Genomic DNA, 20859 nt, shown 5'->3' on the forward strand with positions numbered 1-20859 from the left:
TGTGGATGGGCACCAGGGATCTGTCCGAAGCCACCCACCCACCTGCAGACTCGCATAGGTCCATCTTCCTTTCACTGGGTGACAGCCACCCCAAAGTAGCAGGCTGGCCAAGGCAGACACAGCAGAACATCTGTTACCCAATGCAGGAGGCTGCAGGAGTACCCCAGAGCCTGCCGTATCCCACTGGGGTCCCTGGGTCTCACCCCACGAATCCAGAGTCAAATGGGCTTGGTCCATGGCCCAGGAAAAACAGCTGTCACTGATCCAGGGTTGCAGAGAGAAATTACTATAGAATGAGGATGGCAGGCCTATTAGGAGCTCTGAATGTATTAGCCAAGGCTATAACAAACGCTCAGACATTAGCCAAGGCTATAATGCTCAGATATTAGCCAAGGCTATAATGCTCAGAGAGAACACGGTCTCAGGGCTGCAGCCCAGCCTGTTTCCTCTGCTTGGAACACTCTTCCCAGTACTAGGCTTCCCCACCACGCAGGTCTCAGTTTAACTGTCTACACCCAAGACTGGGACACAGCCCCCTCCTTACCCACCTCTGTCCTTCATCTCAAACCCTGTAATCTTCCGCCCACTGTGTCTCCCCTGCCAGACTGAGAGCTCCAGGAGAAAAGGGCCCTGTTCAGATTTGTCTGCAGTTCTGTCTCTAGCGTGGGAGATGAACACAATGGTGAGCTACTGCGAGAAGGAATGAAGGAATGAGAATGTACACGAGGCACCAAACAAGGGTGCCCTCTGAGCTCTTGTCAGGCTCCCTCAGGCTCCTGTCTGAGAAGTGTTTCCGCTTCTGTTGACTGTCACCCATGATTTGGAGAGCAGCATCCTCTTTAGGGGTTGCTGAGACCTGCAAGGTCCGCAGGGTTCCATGTACCTCCCCACCTAAGCCAGCTCCCAGACCCGTTCCCTCCCAGGTCCCAGCCCAGCTTCTGCAAACTCGGCCTATCCTGTAGGCCCTCGCCTGACCAGGCCCTCTTCCAGGTGTACGTCTTCCTGTCATGAAGTCACTCTGGCTAGACTCCTCCCACCAGCCCTCGACACATATTCTGAGCCTACTTAACCCCTCTATCACTGTGACAAAGCACTTGAGGCAAAGAAAGGGCTTCAGAGAAAGAAAGGTTTACTTTAGCTCACTGTTTCAGGAACTTCTGTCCATAGTCCTTTGGCCTGTGGCATTTGGGCTATGATGGCATTATTGTAGAAGTTTATGGCAGAGATTGCTCTCTTCATAATGTCCAGGCAAAAGAAAGGAGGGCCAAGAGGCTGGGTCCTAGTGTACTTTCCAAGGGCACACACTCAGTGATCCAATCTTCCCTACCAAACCCCGCCCCTTAAAGGATCCACCACTCACAAATAGTGTCACATGCTGACAACCACGAGCACCTGTCCAGACTAGGGCACACTAGGACCAGAGCCAGGCTGAGTCCAGCACTGCGGTGAAGGTGTAGCCTGACTTCGCTTAGTGCTCATTCTCTGTACGCCTGAGCTGGAATGGGTGACAGCACTCGGCAAACCGGAGCAAACCCTTCCTCCTCCGGTGAACCGCATTTGCAAGGGAGGCAAAGTTAACCAGAGCAAGATGGGTAGCATGAGTGAGGGCCGGTGACAGCTGAACTAGGCCTTGCGTGACAGGAGGCCAAGTGCCAGGACAAGTGTTTCAAGCAGAAGAAGGAACTGCAGGGGCTGCAACCCTGGGGATTGCATGAGCTCTGAGTTCCAAGACCTAAACTAAGAAGCCAGACCAGACTACAGAAGCCAGAATAGGGGTCTGACCGTGTTTCCCCATTTTCACCCTTCCACCGCTCCATGATGCTCCAGCTTGGGCTCAAGAGAGAGGGTGTGATTAAAGAAAAGAAAAATAAAGCCCTAGAGGGGGAGGAGAGAACCAGACACCAGCATTTCCACCTAATTGCATGACCTTTCCCCAGCTCGGAGTTCCTGCAGGGCCAAGCTCATAGTGCTGCTTGGGATTCATTTCAAAGAGAAATGGGTCAAGGAAAATTGGAAATTTTTATAGAAAACACTTCAGGCTTGAGGCTGGCTGAAGTGCCTGCTGTCCTGCTGAGAATCTCAGGGGGTGTCAGGGCTTGTGGTCAGGGGTGTCCAGCTGCACTGGAGGGGAAGGGTTCAGATCTTGGGTCCCAGTCCTGTTTGTGAGCCCTTTTGGTCTTTGCCATCATGGTGGCTGACTGACTTAAGAGCTGCTGTTGGGACCCTCTGAGTCTCCCAAAGGCCCTTTTCCAGGAGCAGTTCATAGATGCTTGCTGCCTATGCCTCTGTAACACACAGAGCCCACATGTCTTTTACAGTTGTCCAAGGGAGGCACCAGGTACACGGAAGGGGCCTAGCCCAGCCCTGTTGTGTGGTGTCTGTGTGTGTGTGTGTGTGTGTGTGTGTAGGCCTGAGCTTGATGTCAGGTTTCTTCTTCAATTGATCTCCACATTACTTAAGACAGAAGGGCTGTCACTTACCTGGAAGCTTGCCAATTCAGCTTGCCTATCAGCAGCCTCCCCCAGGCAACCTCTCTGAAACACATGATTACAGGCCAGGTACCAGGTCCACCTCATGTTTCATAGGGGGGCTGGGTCTGGACTCCATTCCTCACACGTGTGAGGCATATCCTTTATTCACCCATCCATCTCCCTAGCCCTCCAAGGGATGGTCCGAGTAGACCCAGAAAATTCCATCCCCAGCACAGATCCTACCCACATGCAGAGCTGTCCCCAGAGACATCCCATGTCTTCCAGGAATTGGCATCTGCTGTATTGGAGACCTGCAGAGAGCAGACCTGGCGAGCCAAAGGCCAGCAGAACCAGCAGACGCGGCTAGCCTTATTAATTAAACTCGGCACACCTGTGAACCGAGTGCTGCTTCATTTCTGAGCTGTGTGCTGTCTGGAAACCAGCGTGGTCACTGTGTAACGCCAGAAAAGCTCTTTGGGGGGACATTTGCAACCCAAATCCAGGGCAAGCAAGGCAAAGTATCGATTCATTGTGTCTGGAGAAAAGACAGCAACAGAGAATGGACAGCAAGGGCTGAGGGGGCCTAGAGTTCCAAGAAAACATCCTGAGAATCTTAACCCAATAGCAAGACAGGGAACGATCTTGTCTTATCCCAACAGTTAAGCATTATACCTGTTTAGAGATGGGGAAACTGAGTCACAAGGGATCGGACACCTTACCCAAGGCCCTATAGTCAACCATTCATTCAGACAGTCAGGGTCTACCCATGTCCACTCTCCCCTATACCCTACATAATGCTGTGACCTCCACCAAGCTGCCCACGTGCCCCCGTGCCTCCCACAGCTGTGAAAGCTAAAGCAACGACTTGAAGAGCTGCCGGTCATTTTTAAGAACTGCCTCTTGCATCTTGAGTTGGGGCTACAGCCAATCCAGGACTGAGGTTGTCATCCTCTAGTGACATTGGTCATCTACCCAAAAAACAACAATCCAAGACTTCCCCGGCTCACTGTCTCCTGGTGGTCCTTAACACTAAACCAGTTCCCACAGAATCACAGAAGGAAGGAAGTGAGGGAGGGAAGGCCAGAGGCACACGAATGGTTAAATGTAAGCTGGAGACAGAAGAGAGCAACCAAGCACTCAGGACTGTCAGCTCCAGTCAGGCAGGGTTCCAGGCACAGACTGTTATGAAGACTGACTCTTGTCCCCTCCCCCATCTTATCTTTATTGAGGGATGAGGTGGGGCCTGAACGGTTGCATGCATGGTTTCTGCCTTTATAGCCTCGGAAGAATGGCACTCCCACACTGTAGACCCCAACCCACAAAGCCAGCCAGGCCAGTGGCCTCGGCCTTGCCAACTCTGCCGACACCTCTGGCCCCAGACAATGCTGGGCCTCAGGGAATGTGCAGCCTCCGACTCTCCCAGAGCCAGCCCCCGCCCACCCTTCCCAGTGTGAGGCCACATCACCACCCTGGCATCTTCCAATGTTCTCCCAAGGGCCCAGCCTGCAGGACAGGCGCACTGCTGCCTCTGCCAAGGATGTGGTCAGCTCTGAAATACGCCTCCCTGTGGCCAGGCCAGCTACCTCAGGTTTCACAAGTAGTACTCTCCTTCAGTCCCCAAGCTGCAGGAATCAGGGGGTGGGCAGAACTGAGAGGGCATTGAGTCCAGTGCAAAGAGCTGACCATGGACAGTATGACAAAACAGAAGCAAAAGGGTCACCACACAAGAGAGCTTGACCCCACGGCTCTGGCAAGAAGCTCAAGAAATGAATTCAGGTAAAAGGGTCCTGGTGTATGAGCCAAGGCCAGAACTCAGTCCTAAATCCAGCCAAAGGCCTCTCTTCACCTTCCTCAGTGACCCCAGGGTTCAACACTTGGACAGTGGCTTAAATTATTACCCCCAGAATGTTCACAGCTTATTCCCAGAACCTACCACTGTTACCTTCTAAGGCCAAAGCAACTGCCTATGAGATTAGATTGAACACCTTGGGATGGGGAGCCTCCCCAAGATTATTTTAGAGGGCCCTAAAAGCCGTCACAAAGGCCTTCACAATGGGGAGGAAGAGGGAGGCTTGTCTTCAGCCAAAGAGGAGGAAGTAGCGTGATCACAGAGATCAGCATGATGCAGCCACAAGACAAGGGAGACAGGCAGCCACCAGGCAGATGCTGGGAGAGGCCAGGAAGTGCTCTCATAGACCCATCTTCTAATTCCAGATCTCCAGAACTCTGGGAGACTACACTATACTGGTTCAAGACACTGAGTTTGTGGTGCTACTGCAGAGGCAAAAAGGGAAGAGTGGTGTAAACATTGCAGGACCAATAGGACCAAATGGCTCCCTCATCTGGTTGTTAGCAAGTCTGCGGCCCTCCCCACCCTACCTCCTCTCAGGTCTCTCAAATCTCCTTCCATGATCCCCCAACCTACCCAGACTTCACCTTTGACTAAATCCTCTACCTGTACCTCACATCCAATGAAACTGAGTCCCGGTGATTTGGCCTGCCCGTGAGTCCTCACACCTCCTTTCCCAGCCAGGGGCTGATCCAGACAGCCTCTGCTCTATTCCCCATACCTCTGTTCTACCCCACCCCCACGGCATCCCTACCTCCAACCTCTAGCACACTGCAGCCTGAGCAGGCTCGTCAATGTGCAGGATGCTTGGTCAGGTCCCAGGGGACCTTTTATGGATGTCCACGGCATACAGGACACTGCTCAGATCCTGGGTCAGCTGGAGCTACAGCCCCTACCAAGCCCCTGAGCATCAGCGCTGCCCGCCCCCCACACCCTACTTCGCCCTGCATGGCTCCCTGCAGCCTGGAAAACTCCCATCTGAAGTCAAGGAGAGGTAACACGATGAGGTAGGTCAGGAGGGTTTGGCTTCCCTGTCCAGGAGAAGGGCTGGCAATGGGCCAACAGGTGGAGACTTTTCGGGTCACTCAGCCACGTGGAGGAGCCACTTGGTGCCTGCGCCTCATCCTCCCTCTGCAGGCTCGCCTTGGCAGCGGCATGGCAAAGCAGCTCCTGTGGTATGGAGCCTCCTCTGCCCGTCAGGGAGGACACCCAAGCCTGACAGCAGCGGGCAGAGGCCTGGCACCCGCTGCTTCTGAAGAGGAGGCAGCAGCCAAGGTCACTGGCACAGGACTGTCTGACTTGTCTCAGCCCTGGGGCAGAGTATACATCTGGGCTTGAGGGTACAGCAGCCCCAAAGCAAGTCCCCAGGGCAGAAACCACCTGTCTGGGAGACCCCAGGAAGCAGCCCGATGGGGAAGACCAAAACTGCTTCAGCCATGGCCAATGGGAGGGGCCTGTTTTATTTGGTCCATATGGTGCTTTTCCAAAATTTGAAGCCACATTTTAAAACACTGGAGAGTTCTCATAAAAATTATTGTCTGAATTCTCTTGATGCTAAAATATTCAGCTGTTCTAATCCATGAGGCTACCTATGAGAGCAAGGTCAAGAGAAGGCAGAGCCTTTGGATGGGATCTCTGGTTCTGCCCTGCGCCAGGGACAAGGCCAGGACCATATGTCACTGCCATTGCTTTTATCTTTACAGAGATTTATTTTTTTTGTCCATATTTATACTGGAAGTAAAGAAAGGAGATTGGGAGTGTAGTTCAGGGGTAGGATGCCTAGCACACGTGAGGGTCTGAGTTTAACCCACAGCACTGGGAAGGGGCGAAGCAGATGACAGCTAGAATAAGAGCGGATTCTGCTGTTTGCTGCCGTCTCACCCTTGCAGCTCTTGCCTCGAGGGCGGGGCACCGTGCAGACACTGAAGGAGAGATGGCAGATCTAGACTAAGACACAGGCATCTTCATGGAGTCTCAGGTTCGATGCCCACAGTGAGCCAAGCTGCTCTGTGTATGTGGCCTCACTGGCCTTCCCAGGTGTGGGGTGACGTCCGCTTGGGCCTGGGGCAGGTTGCTCTTGCATTCGGGCGCTCCACCAGAGTGTGATACACTGCCCAGGTCCCACCTCCTGCACTTAGCTGAAAGGAGCTGCTAAAGAGAGGGAGTTCTGACTCCTGTGACCCGTAACCCGTCACTGGCACCTTCCATGACAGAATAACACTTGGCAGATGTGACTGGATCAAGGATCTTGAGATGAGGGGGAGGTGTTCCTGGGTCACCCAGAGGAAACTTAAATGGAATCAACCTTCCAAGAGAGAGACAAAGGGAGATGAGACACAGGCACGGGAGAGGACAGTGATCTCTGACCTCTAAAGTGTGACCTAATTCGTGTCTACCCAGCTAGTGGTGCACTTATGCTTAAAGGTGAGTCACGAGCCAAGATCACCCAGTTCCAAGTGCAGGGTGGATCTTTGGGCTGACCCCAGGCTTCAACTGTTGTCCTCACCAGTACTGGTTCCTTTGTCAAGATCCCTAGACAAAGATGGAAGCTGGGACAGGGTCCAAGGACAGACCCAGAACTCACATTTTCACTGACAGGTAAGTTTTCGCTTCCCTGGGGGCTTGATTTCCACTGCCCCTCCCGATCAACACTTATTGGAATGTCTTGACACCAATGAGAAGCCTGAACTCTCATTGGGAGAGTATGGTCTTACAATCAGGGACAGAGGCCTAGGGCTTACCTTTGGACCGTTTAGTCTCCTCCAATGACCATACTCCATCTACTCTACCCTCAAGCCCAGCTTGATCCTAGCCTGGACAATTGGCCTTCTCCAGCCTGCATCCGTCAGATTCCTGCCAGATCCCTTGCTTTGGTTTCAGTGTGTCTCTCTGCTGGCTTCCCTCCTGAAGAGGTAATCTCTTACCTCAACATGCAATCCTGCCACTGCCCCTCAAGTATTCTCTAGAGACCTAACCAAAGGATCACCTGATCTCGGACTTTCAGCCTCCAAAAGTGTCAAGAAAACAAAACTCTTTTTTTTTTTTTTTTTTTTAATGAAGTTACCCTGACTCGGGTATTATATTATAATGAACAATGCATAAAATTGACGGATTAAGTGCCCTGGTGTCTGAGTCTACTATGTGCTGCTGTAACAAAATACACGAGGTAGGAGTTGAAGTTTATTTGGCTCATGAATGTTCACTGGCACTGTGCTAGTGTCTTCACGCAAACTGCCTTGGTTGAGTCACAACACAGTAGAAAGGCAGAAAGGCTCTGTGAAAGTGATCAAGCATGTGCGGTGAGCTCAGTTTAGAAAAATCTGTTCTTGTAAGAATGAATTCACTCCTGTGAGCCTGAACCAACTCCAGGAGTTCCCCAGCTGAGGGCAGAGCCTCCACAAGCTAGCCCCACCTCCTAAATGCTCTGCCTCCTAAGATGGGGGTAATGGACCAAGCTTCCAGAATGCGTAGCTTTGAAGACACCCCGTAGAATCTCCGATCCATATACAAGCAAAGCCTTTGTATGGAGGCCCTGGGGTCCTGGTCCATTAAGCTATGCTGGCTTTCTATGCCCAGCCACAGGACACAGGTTTTATAAGTCCCCCAAGTGCCACTCTGTGCCTTGTCAGGGCCCAGGCTGATGGAAAGCTGAACCGACTGAGGTCACTCTGGGCCCTTGGCCCAGCTCCGGCATAAACTGTCTGGACCCCCTCCAGCCAGTGAGTCTATCTTAGCCACGGGCCATTTGGGAACTCTCAGACACATTCAGGGGGATGGAGGGTCTCATCATGCTGACACTGGATAGGGAGGCTTACACCCCAGAGTGTAGTCCTGAACAGCCCAAGACTCCCGCCTACACACACACACACACACACACACACACACAGTCTGAGCTCCCGTCTGGAGAGCCTGGGCTTGTAGCCTGAGACTGTGGCCTTGCGATCAGCCTTGGACAGGTTCATCTCCTCCTCTAATGACTGATGGCCAGGCCCCACCCATCCCACCTTCCAGCTCAGCTTCATCCTGACCAGGGCAGTTGGCCTCATCCAGTACCATCTGGGGTCAGTAGTTCCTGGCTGATTCTGAGTTTGAAATTCCTCTCCTGTGTTCTTAGTTCCAAGTTCTCATTAGGGATGTGCGTATAGGATCTTGAGGCAGAAGGACGACTCAAGAGAAGATGCCAAAATGCTAAGCACAGTCCAAAAAAACAAAACCAAGCCAGCTAGACCACTGGAGGAAGGGTTCCAGGCGGGAAGATAAGCCCAATATGGAATCTGGGATCGGAGACACAAGCCAAGGGCACCCAGCCAGCTCCACAGTGCAGGCTCCACCTCACCCTGCCTGAGCCCGGGGGTGGGGAGAAGGAGGCCAGAACCACCCAGACTCTTCCAACAGAGGCCAGCCTACTGGAAGTAATACCAAAGCCAAAGTGGCTGGCCTTGAGCTCTCCAAAAACCCAGACTTTTCTAACCCCTATCAGCTGTTATAAGAGAACAAAAGTCAACTTTGTCCAAAGGCAGGTGGCTAGCAAGAGGGCAAGGCCAGGGGAAGGCCTTTCCTCCAGGTCTGGGGAACTTCCTGCACCCATTTTCCCTCCTGCCCTTCAGAGCAAAGCCCAAGGATGGGAGTGAGGCTAAGGCTTAGGGAAGGCTCAGCAGGTGGCCCCCAGAAGCCCAGCTTGACAGCTAAGGTAGATGGCGATTCATTACCAGGGAAGAAGGGACAGCTAGAAATATTGATTATCTCCGGGGAACACCAGTGAACCGATGAACAATTCCTTTACTGAGGTGCCTGACTCGGTGCCTCAAAATTAGAACAGTGCCCTGCCAGGCTGTGCCCAATTGATCTGTCAAACCAGAATGTCAGAAGGGACTAAAATAAATGAGCTGGGGCTGCCTCGGAGCAGCAGGACGATTTCAATAAATCATAGCCCAGAGAGGGGCTCACCAGTTAGGGGATCCAGGCTACTGACTAGATGCCTACAAATGTGCCCAGTCCAACATTCTGGGCCTCTCCCCCATCGCTGTTGCCACCTTTAATGGCTTTCCTCAGCCTGAGGTCCAGGTCCAAGGCTGAGGGCTAAGTACCCAGCTGCCCAGCTGCCTGGCAAAAGCCAGGCACAGGCAAGGAGGCCTCCTCCACACACCAGGACCCTCTGACCTGCGAGTGTCACTTCAGGTTCTGGCCTGGACCTCTCCACACAATCCAGTACCCCAAATCCAGAGACCTCTGGGGAGGCTCAGGCTATCTCATAAGATTTGTGAGGCCACAGCCAGGTGGCCAGCCAGTCACCCAGGCCGCTCAATAGGTCTTCCCATATCCCTGGCCCCAAAGCACCCTGTGATTCTAGGTTGAAAAAGATAAGACCTCGTGACTGCAAGTGGACGACGTGGAGGTTTGCTGGAGCTACTCTGGAGTCCTTTCAAGGTGTGTCCTGGGGAGAGGGTTCATTTCAAGGTGTTCCCTGAGGGTGGGAGGTGGGATATATAGAAAGAATGCTCAGGGCCTTTTCTTCCAAGTGACCAGGTAAATTCTGGGATGAGAAGCAGGCATCATCAGACTGTGGCAGTACAGGAGCAGAAGACAGGGGCTGTCTGGAGGACACAGGACGCTGTCTGTGCTGACGCAGCTCTCTCCTGTTCCCCAGCATTCGCAGAAGACTGCTCGCCAGACAGCCCTGCCTAACTTCTGTGAGGGCCCTAGACCTGGAAGCAGTGGGGATTCCCACTATTGATTACTGGTATGTACTCAGAGCCCTCTGCCTCAGCACGCCAGCACACCCCTCCCCCCCCCACACACACACCTATGCCATGCATCCAACCAGGCAGGCATCCAGCCAGTCAGGCTGGGGCTCAGCTTCAGCCTCCAATCAGGCCTGCAGAGGGGACTGGGTTTTTCCAGATGTTTCCTTGGGAACCAGGAACAGTCCAGAGACATCCAGGGCTCCCCACCCAACGTGCTCTTCTGCAGTAGCCTTACCTGTGTCCAGAGCCTGTGGTCCCTCCAAAGGATCGGGTTTGGGAGTGGGTGGTCGGCGGTACACCACATGCACTCGGCCTTGGTCAGCCTCCTGATCCTTCTGCCCCTTCTCCAGGGGCTCGATGAAGAACTCCTCCTCCTCCATCCGGATCAGACCAGCCTGCAGAGAGAGGCAAAGTGTAGAAGTTCAGACTCCTGGTGCACAGACAGGAGGGAGAGCAGCAAGGAGGGTCCTCTGAGGGTACTATCTCCTTCTGGGACATCCTAAAAGCTGGGGGACACAGGCAGAGGGTCCTCATCTGCTCAGACTCCACTTGGAGACTTCCTCCCCACCCCCCCCCGGTCACTCAGAAGAAAAGATGCTGAGCCCTGTCTGGGGAGAGAGTGCCTGATCCCCTCTCTTCACCTCACACCTCCATACACCTTCCAGACAAGTCTTTCTAAAGCCCAAAATGTCAAGAGCAGCCTGAAGGAGTTCAAGTACAGAAGCAGTATGGGCTTGGAAGGACATAATGATGCATCAAATACAGGCCACCTCCAGAAACAGAGTCACTCCAAGACACAGGTCAAAACCTTAACAGCCAAGAACTGAATCTACCCATGGACGCGTTCAGTTCAGTCCAAACAGTATTTTGGACTGGGTGGATGCTCTCAAACCGACTATGTAGCCGAGGCTGACTTTGAACTTCTAACCTCCTGCCTCTGCTTCTTGAGTGCTGAAACTAGAGGTGTGTGGTACGCTGCCCTAACCTGGGGAGTCAAACCCAAGTCTTTAAACATCTTGGGCAAGCTTTCTTCTAACTGAGTGGCAGGCCCAGTCCATGCCACAGCACAGATGTGGGGGTCAGGGGACAATCTCCAATGTCTCCCCATCTTGTTTAAATGGGGTCCCTTTGTTGTCTTTCAACATCACTATCAGGCTAGCTGATCTATGAGCTTCTGGGGGTTCTCCTGTCTTCCCCTCCCACCTTCCCACAGGGCGTGAGAATTATAGAAGCTCACACTAGCACACCCCGCTGTTCGTGGAGTCTGGAGATTTGAACTCAGGCTCTCATGCTTTGCCCAGGAAGTGGTTTTACTCAGTGTGCAACCTCTAAAGTGGCAAGCAATACTGTTTAGTGAATCCAACCACTAAAATGATGAGCTTTCACCTTGTACAATGAAACTGCAGCATCTAGAGAGATGATGGCTCAGTGGTTAAGAGCGCCCACTGCTCTTTCAGAGTCCCAAGTTCAGTTGCCAACACTCGTGTCAGACTTCTCACAACATCCAGGAACTCCAGCCCCAGGGGAGTCAATGCCTACTTCTAGCTTCCAAGGAAAGCCCATTCACATGGACCTAGCCTGCACAGACACGTGCGTACCCATCACTAAGAACACATCCAAAAGTAAAACATACAGGGTTTCTCTCTCTATCCCTGGCTGTCCTGGAACTTGCTGTGTAGACCAGGCTGCTCCTCAGACTCAGAGATCCTTCTGCCTCTGTCTCCCAAGGGCTGGGATTAACGGTGTACATGACCACCGCCCCACTAAAGAGACGGCTAGACTCACAGCCGAAAATATAAAATGTAAATCTTCAAGAACAAGAAACTGCCACTTTTCTTGGAAAACATAGCTCTGACCAAATGAAGCTACACACTCCCTGGCCATGGCCACCTCAAGCAGACATACACACCCTTGTGGCTGGCCATAATCCTATGCCCCCTCCCCTCCCTTTGCACACCTTTGCCATAAAGCCAGACTCTATAGCAAGTATTGGCTGGACAGGGCTTCCTGCTCTTCCCTTCTGCCTGCATTTGTGTTCTGTGTCACTCAAGACTCTCAGCCCGCACCTGTTTTCAGCCTCACAATGGTCGCTAGGTGGTGTATGAACTTGGTTGAGCCACTGACCCCAAATTTGCCATACACTAACATGGGAGTCCCTGCTCCCATCTTCCACCTGGGCCACTTGATAATAAATGCCTGTTCTCTCTTTGATCTCAGGCTCAGAGCCTCCCAAAGATCCTTCCCTGACGCAGCCACCTGGTGCCACGCAGCTCGCCAGCCCCACACCCCAGGCCTCACATTTTGTTTCTTTGGTCTGTCATCCAGGAGTCAAAAGTCTCACACTGTCTAGCCTGGGGATGTAATTCCTCCACACCACACAATTATGACCCACAGGAAATTTTCACAGCTCCGCATAGTTGTTCAGATTTAAGAAGCAGGGGCGTCCATGCCAATGACAGAGCTTCGGGTTCTCTCGGACAATCAGAAGGGCTGGTGTTTCTGTTGCTTGAACTTAGCTGGTACTCGCCAGGGCTCCCTGACCAGTTCCCAGCATCACCCATCCAGATGCTCAGAAACTACTCATCCCCCCCCAAACAACCCAAAAGTCATCTGTCACATCATCACCCTGACCTCGAGGGACAGAGTAGATGGACAGACCATCCACCTGGTGTAGGGTGCTAGATGCAGCCATACACCTGCTGCCTTCACCTCGGGAAAGCCCAGGGGTCAGAGGTAAGTGCTCACTGGGGAAGAGTGGTAGCAGCAGTTACAGTCACAGGCAAGGGTTGGTGGGAGGGTCAGTTAAATCGAGGATAGCATCAGGCCCAGACTCAAGAAACAAGGATAAAGTCTAGCTAAAACCGTGCCAACCCTTCCTATCAGCCAGAAAAGTTGGAGAGGAGAACCATGTGTAGGTGAGGGACACTGAGCACAGAAAGGCCTGAAGAGAGGGACCGCCATCGATGGAACAAACTCACTGTTAGGGTGGCTGGAGATCTGGGGGGGGAGGGGGTAAAGCTCTTAGCAAGGAATGCAGAGTAGGTCTCTGTGTGGGAAGGAAAGAGTAGTCGACAGCCTGAAAGCTTCCGGACAGGAAAGCCCTCCATGGAACTCACAGCTGCTGTTACATGAACAGGATGAACGGGGTAGACTCGAAGAATGTAAGTGGGTAGCAAGCTCAGAGCAAGCTGTAGGTGCCTGGGAGACTGGGAGCAAGGCCTGGATGAGGCATACAGATTCCAGGAAAACGGGGAAGTCAAATTTGGAAGAATGCTTGGGAACAGATCTGATTCTAAGAGAGAGATGTCAGGTCCAGAAGTTATTTCCAAATCTGGAGTTGGTTGAAAAGTCCTCCTACTCCTTCTCCCCAAGTCTTAATCACAGGTGGTAGAATGGGACTCTGCAGATGGGACTAGGCTGAGGCTCTGCAGCTTGGAAGACTGCCCTTACGGTCAGCGTGGCCCTAAATACAACCATGCGCCTACCGCCATATGAGAGGAGGCAGAGGAAAACAGGGCATCAATGAGGCGATGGAGACGTGATCCTGGAGACAGGTCAACATGCTGCAGCCACAAGGAAGATCAACGGCCACACAGAACTGGAAGATGGATGTGCTCAGCCCTGCAGACTCCTGGCGTTTAAGTGGGCTATGCTAACTATAGACTTTAGCCACCAGAGCTGGGAGAGAATAAATTTTGATCTTTGCAAGGCATTTGTCACAGCGGCAGCAGCAAGAAAGAAATCCTGGGGCCAAATGGGTGGCCTGGCGAAGAGGAGTCATTCTGAGAGACGCAGAAAGAGGAAAAGCAGGGGACCATCAGGGATTCACTGTGTACATGGCAGGGAGGGAGGCCAGGAGGCCATGGAAGTAGAATAAAGTCAACAGAGTGTGAGGGATGAGGGTTTGGTGGGAACCGTTCAGGCCCCACACTTATGACTCATCCCTGGGTCCCAGGGCACAGCCAGCCCTGGTGGGGACCAAGCAAATGCTTGCACACTGAGTGAATAGTTGACCCACAAGCATCAGGACATGTCCTCTGAGGGACGCATGATGGTAAGGACAAGGGTGCGGTCCCTGTTCGCTGGTGCGTGCTGAGAGTGTTTATGACAGCAAGAGTTACTTCCGTGCATGGTTCCCATGTATCTGGTTTTAGAGGAGACGGGCATCTCAGATCCAGCTTTATTAATAGAAGCCTTTGGATGAGCATGGGAATTAACCCCTGTGTGGTGAGCAGGGGGCAGGCTAACCCTGAGAGTCTGGCTTGCTGGGTTCCTGCACTCTTTTTCTGGATGTGTAACCTCAGACAAGATGCCAAAGCTCCCTGGGTCTCCAGTTCCTCAGCTGTAAGTGTGGTGGGTCTGTCATCCCTCCTCTACCAAAATTGTTAGAGAGACATGAGGCCTGGGACATCCTTAGAACCAGTGCCTGCATTGTTGGTGGGCCTCGAGTCAAGCTATTTTATCTGTACTGCTTACTTTCCAATGGGGAGACTCAGAGGATGAAGAGGCCTTCCGAGGATGCACACCGTCTAGAAATCAGAGCTCAGGCTTCCTGGAAGGGGTTTGCCATAGAGGAATCCTGGGAAAGGTGAGTCCTATTGAAGCAATTAGAGAGGGACACTAGGGCATCATGTCTGCACAGAACAACCTCCCCTTCCGGAAAGATTTGTATCCCAGGCTGGGAGACATGTGCAGTGTAACCCTGGGCCCTGCGAACCACACCTGACCTGGTGAGGAGTCGCCATGTTTGGCTGATGGATGTCAACACAGAACAGCTTAAGGTCTCCCTTCATATCACAGGTCAGACTCTCTTCTTCCACAAGAGGAGTGGAAGGTCACAGGGCTGAAGTGAGGCCCCGTGTCCACTTGATGTCATGACATCATGGCCTGAGCCCAAGCTGCTTGGCTGGGAACCCTTTCAGTTATCTCCAGGAAGGGCACTAGAATCCTGGGTGACGTGGTCCTGGGCGTGTCCCTGTGTTCAAGTGCTCCTTCAGCAATGGTGCAAGGGAAAAGACAGCTGATCCACTTAACATCCGGGAAACTGGAGAAGAGGGGAGCTTCGGCATCTGGCCTATGGTCAAGCCACCAGATAAAAAGGATGCTAATTGCAGATAATTGTGAAGCCAGTGCACTCAGGGTTTCTTACAGGGCTGGAGACTTACAACTTGCTCTGGGATGGAGGCATTGGGCATGTTTCTTTACAGTTAAGGATTCTATACACCATCTCTGTTGGGTGCTGTGAAATGCACACACATACCATACGGATGAACCTGTGTGGCTCTTAGGCCCCTCACAGCACTGAAAGGCCACCACCTGAGCACCACAGTCACTCCCAAGATAAGTGACCACTCACCTCCAAACCCAGTGAAGGACCAGCCTCCAAGTCAATGGTCACCTATCTCTAAAACCAATGTGAGACTACAGTGGGAAAGTGTTTCCAAGGCCAGTGGGTGGCCACTCCGCAGAGCCTGACCCCACCTGGCAACAAAGGATAGCCATCCCCAAGACTAATGGGTGGCCATCCGACCCATCATGCTGAAGTCCAACACACGACGATTTCTAAGGAGAGATGAGCACCCAGGACCAGAGGTTGATGGTGAGAACTGCTCTCGTCAGCTTTATGGGATTTAGAATTACCATGGAAACGAGCCTTTATGCTGGTCTGCGAGGGACTGTCTAGATTGGGTTAAGTGAGATGAGAAGTGTTATCATGTGTGGTACCAGGTGTGGGTGCTACCATGCCACACGCAGGAGCCCTGGCATGAGCGAAAAGGAGAAAGAGAGGGGTGCACTCGTGACTCTCCGCTTCCTGACCCACAGCCTCAAGCTCCTCCTGCCATGACTGCCCTGCTGTGATGGGCCACACCTCACATTGTCTTCCAGGACAAACCTTTCTTTCCTTGAGTTGATTTCGTCAGGTGTTTTGTCATAGCAACGAGGCAAGTAACTAATATGCCAACCATCCCTGAACCTGAAGGCCAGTTGCCTTCCCCAAACAAAAGGGCGACCATTTTGAGGTGACTCGCTGATCACCCTGAAGTCACCAACTGACCTTCCCCAAAGACCCCTGACCTGAATAATGCCACACAAGGGGCTCATCCCAAAGAAAGCAGCGTTCATTAACAGAATGCTGGAGGAGCGGCAGTTTAGTATGCATCCCTGAGACAGCTGTCTAAAACCCAGCAGAAGAAAATTGACAAGGGAACAAGGCACACACTATGAACTAATTTTCACTGTTTTTTTCCCCCCAGGACTTTGATTTCCTGCTGCCAGTGGCAAGAGTATCTGTTTTTACATGTAATTTTTATTAATAAAAATCCGTTCCCTTTCCCAACTCAATAAATATTAAAAAGATCTCTCAAGCACGCCAGCCTGGTGAGGGCTCTGTTGGGAGTCTGCTGGTGGCCTGTGTCCTACCCCATGTCTGTCCAGCCTGGTGTCTTGCAGAAGGTTTGGTACCCTGGTCCCAACTGTCATTCAGCAAGGCTGTGATTGTTTGTCAAACCCAACCAGGCTTCTTACTGTGTGGCAGAAGCAAGCTTCCAGGGAGGACTCAGTCCCATGCCTCAGCATCACTGCAAAGGCCCTGAGACCAGCCATACTTTGGACACAAAGCCAAATTGCCAGTATTCAAATCTCAGCAAATTACAAAATGAGACTCGACCTCCCTCCTCTGTGTCCAGCTCCTTTGCTATTTGACTGATGGTGAAGCAGATACTGGAATAGAAATTAAAAGTTAAAAATGCCTTACAATCCAAAGGCTACCCTCTGCTACTTTGAATTTTAATGCATGTAAAACTCTGATAGGTTCAAAGCTGGATTATTGTAGGAAATGCAGGGGGCCTCTTACTTGCATTGGCAGAGCTGGCTGCTCACCCTTGGTGCCTCCTCGCTTGGGAGCCAGAGGCTGCAAGCACCTCCTATGCACCCACAAATCCAACCATGTCTGTGGCTTAAACTCAGCATTTCTGCAACTTCCAGCACAGAGACTGTCATGTGTTTGTTTATCAAGAGAGAACAATCAAGAGAGAACAGGAGCTGGGATGTAGCTAAGTAGATAGGAGTGCTGGCTCTGCAGGCAGGAAGTCCTGAGTTTGAATCCTGCAATCCCAGGATGGGGGGGAGTATAGGTAGATCCCGAGAGCTCACTAGCAAAAGCGTGTCTCAAAGCTTGTGCACACACAGTGTGCACACTGCACCTGCCACTCCCACACACTTACACAAATACGAAGGGGAGGGAGAGGGGGATAGAAAACGCAGAAAGGACGGTAAAGAAAGGCTGATCCAAATCTAGAGGGAACCTGGCGTGGACGGAACAAATGGCAGACTGTGTCAACTTCAGCTCCCTGCTGTTCTCAAACTCACCTTGTTCTGAAACCGCACACACGTGCGCACGCACACACACACACACACACACACACACACACACACACACACCACGCACACACGCACGCATACCTTGTTTGTGCTTGCCACCAGAACCCTCCAACATGAATGGGTCTGGCAAGATTGCTGCCCATAGAACTATGAGCTCCTGGGAGGTCCAGTTGGACCATCCAGCAGTCACCACCCAACCTCTTTTCAGCGACAAGCCCAGCCTCCTGCTGGTCTGACAGGAAGCAGTGCAGCAGATCCACAGATCGGAGCTGCCATTCCTGTGGCACTTCTTGACAAAGCCTGCTCAGTCTGGCCGCCACTTGCCCTCTCGGAGGCCGGGGTAAGAGCAGAACAATCCTGGCATCTCTGTGGGAAAGGGGCTTCACTTCCCTGAGGAGTTACGAAGTTGTGCATTAGCTGTGACCAAAATACCTGAGGGGGCAACGTAAAGAGAGAAAGGCCTATTTTAGCCCACGTTCCCAGAAGCCTTAATGCACACAGTTTTTCCCCATGTACTACCCAGAACTTCATGGAGGCAGAGGCATCCTTAGCTCGAGGGGAACAGGAAACAAAGAGTAAGGAAGGGGCTAAGGACAGGAAGACCCGGTATAACCTCCAAAGACACACGCCCAGACAGTCCCCACTCAAAGTTTCCAGAACCTTCCACAATAGCACTGCTGGCTGAGGAGCAAGCATTTAACACGCAGGCTTCTGAGAAATATTTCCTGTTCAAATCACAGCATGGCTGCACCTGATTTGGGCTACTCCCTTGAAACCAGAGAGAGGACTTTTGGTCTAGCTCTGCATCTGGCAGTATCTTTGCACATTGATCTCCACTTTTCTAAACAGTGGTTGACAGCTGTGTGTGGAAGGGGTGGAAGCACAATCCATCCATCGTGTTAGAAGTCACCTAACTCTCCCTACCCTCTTCTACATACCTCTAACGGCTCCTGCTTTGTGCCTTCTGGAGCAACTCCTTCTGGAAAGATCTATAGTTGAGCAGCTCTTTACTGGAGCCCATGCTTGCCCAACTCTCTTAGCATTAAAAAAAAAAAAAAGTCTTTGTTTGTTTGTTGGTCGTTTGGTTTGTTGGGGGATGTGCACATGCCTCAACACACATGTACAGGTCACGGTTCAAGGGACTGCACTCAGGTCATCAGGCTTGTGCAGCGAGCACCTTTACTACTGAGCCATCTCGCTGGCCACCCTGATCGTTTGGAGTAAACAGGTGTGGTCCTTGTCAAATGCCAACCGCTCTCCTCCTTCTTCCTGTGGAGCAATTCCTGTTCATGTCTCTGTTGGTAGCTCTGAGGGAGCTATGGCAGAGCCTGAGCCTCCTAGGGCTGACTAGAAGGAGTGACTCAGACAGGGTTGTCTGAGCTCCACAGAGCCCTGAAGACAGTCGGACCTTGTTCTCTCTCTGGACTTCACTTCGTGTCCTCCAGAAGTTTTACTTCTTTTTTGACCTAAACTGGCCCAGTGTATTATTTTTATACAATTGTGTTTGTTTCTCAACAAACACACCTGGTTATCACCCAAATAATTGATACGTGTTACATTACTTCAACAAGCTTCACAGAACAAGAACTGAGCAGTTATTACCCTATTCTTAACCCTCTAAGCTAATTTGGCTTCCTCTCAGGGTACATCCCAGAGATATTTGCACTTTGTAGCTTTTTCTGCTCAGCACTCTCTCTTGATGTCTACTGGACCTCTGCTGATGGCTCCATCCTCTCCTTCCTCCTCCCCTGGCTGGCAGGAAGTCCTAGCCTATTCTTTCTCCTGCTCAGCGACTGGCTCTAAGTTGCTTTATTGGCAAATCAGGGGACAATTGGAGAGCAGTGTTTATACAACATTGAGACAGGAGATTCTCAGAACAAGGATTGCAACCAGATATGGAGAGGCAGGTGTACAGAAATCACCATTTAAATTGCAGATAACCTTATGCCTACACCAGTCAGTTTCTGGGGCTCAGATGAAAAGGCTGAAAAAGTTATGTGCCCCCAGTACTTCCCCTAGTGCCCGATGGGGTGCATGCTACGTTGCACTTTGAAGCGCCAGGTGGAGGGAGCAGTGGGCAGAGAGAACCGGACATGAAGCCAGGTGACCAATTCATCAGTCCTCTCATCTCTCCTGCAGAGCTGAGGAGTCAGGTCAATGACCTCTGAACTAGGTGCCTTTACCCCTCTGTGAGCCTCACGGGACCAAGCACAGCTCTAGCGGGAGGGAAGTGAACAGGAAACTAGCACACGGAAAACCAGAAGCATTCCCAATTTCCCTGCTACCTGCAGGATGAGGGCTAAGTCATCTCCCAGTGTATGAGGCCTCCCACAGCAGCCATCCCGCTGCACAGAGAGACTCCTCACGCATCCTTCCCCCTCTACGCCTGGCCTTCCTTTGCACCTCAATGCTAGTGGCACTGCTCTCCATTCCCAAGGCTCTTGGTGTCACTGAAGAGACCCCTGTGAGCCAGACATAGGATGGAAATTCAAACTAAAAATCCTACAAGCAGGCAGAATGCCTCATTTGCAGAGGCCTCTCGGGCTCAAAGAAGTTAAGCCACTAATACAAATTTCCCCGCAGGGAACAGGCAAGCTGAGACATAGCCCTGCTTCTCCCACCCCTGAGGAGAACCAGCATAGACGGGCATGGAGCTCATCAAAATGCAGCCGCTCTGCAATATCACCATGATTTTTGTCTTACCGAATTTTATTAACTTCTAGCCAAATACCTTTATCTGCTAAGACCTTGAGTCTGAACTGTGATCTCCACCCATCATGGGAAAAAAAAAAAAAAAAAGGATTGTAGTGACTGGGGAGATGGCTCAGCAGGCAAAAGTGCTTGCTATGCCAACTTAAGGACCTGAGTTCAAATCCCTAGAACTTACATAAAAAGCCAGGAGTGGCTGTGTGAGCCCTGTGTCCCTGGACAGGTAGATGAACAGGGTTTGGTGGCCACCAGATTAGCCCTGGGTTCAGAGAGAGTCTCAAAAGGATGAAGCAAAGAGCAGGGCACCTAGCATCTTCCTCTGGCCTCTGTACACGCACACAGACCCACACAGGCCTGGGCAGCAGCATGCACATATGCTCACACACACGTACACACACAGGAAATAACAGAGTGCTGAGACTCGCCTTCACTTAAACAGAAAGCTTAAAACGTAACTGCAAAGGGAATAACTTCTCGCTGTAGGTTTCAATACTGTTTAAAACACGACAGCTTTATGGAACCGTAACTCACAAGCCGCACAACTCATGCATTTAAACAGTATATTGAACGCGTCCAAATAAACCACTCCCATTATCAGTGTCACTGCACCGCCCTCACCCCGAAGGAAGCCCACATGCGTCAGCCGTCATCTCGCCGCATTCACCCCAACTCCTCTGACCCTAATCAGCCTTTCGTTACCTTGGCA

The 20859-nt window shown here is 51.8% G+C and overlaps 1 protein-coding gene across 1 annotated transcript in view; it reads right to left on the reverse strand.

Moving 5' to 3' along the window:
- The window catches only part of Adamts2 (ADAM metallopeptidase with thrombospondin type 1 motif 2), a 206455-nt gene that overhangs the window by 130268 nt on the left and 55328 nt on the right, over positions 1-20859 (reverse strand). Inside the window, exon 3 of the mRNA XM_021654362.2 lies at positions 10300-10459. Coding sequence (XP_021510037.2) covers positions 10300-10459 — 160 coding nt within the window. The remainder of the gene's footprint in view (positions 1-10299; positions 10460-20859) is intronic.

This window comes from Meriones unguiculatus, chromosome 11 (genome assembly GCF_030254825.1).
Source record: "Meriones unguiculatus strain TT.TT164.6M chromosome 11, Bangor_MerUng_6.1, whole genome shotgun sequence".
Classification (NCBI taxonomy): domain Eukaryota; kingdom Metazoa; phylum Chordata; class Mammalia; order Rodentia; family Muridae; genus Meriones; species Meriones unguiculatus.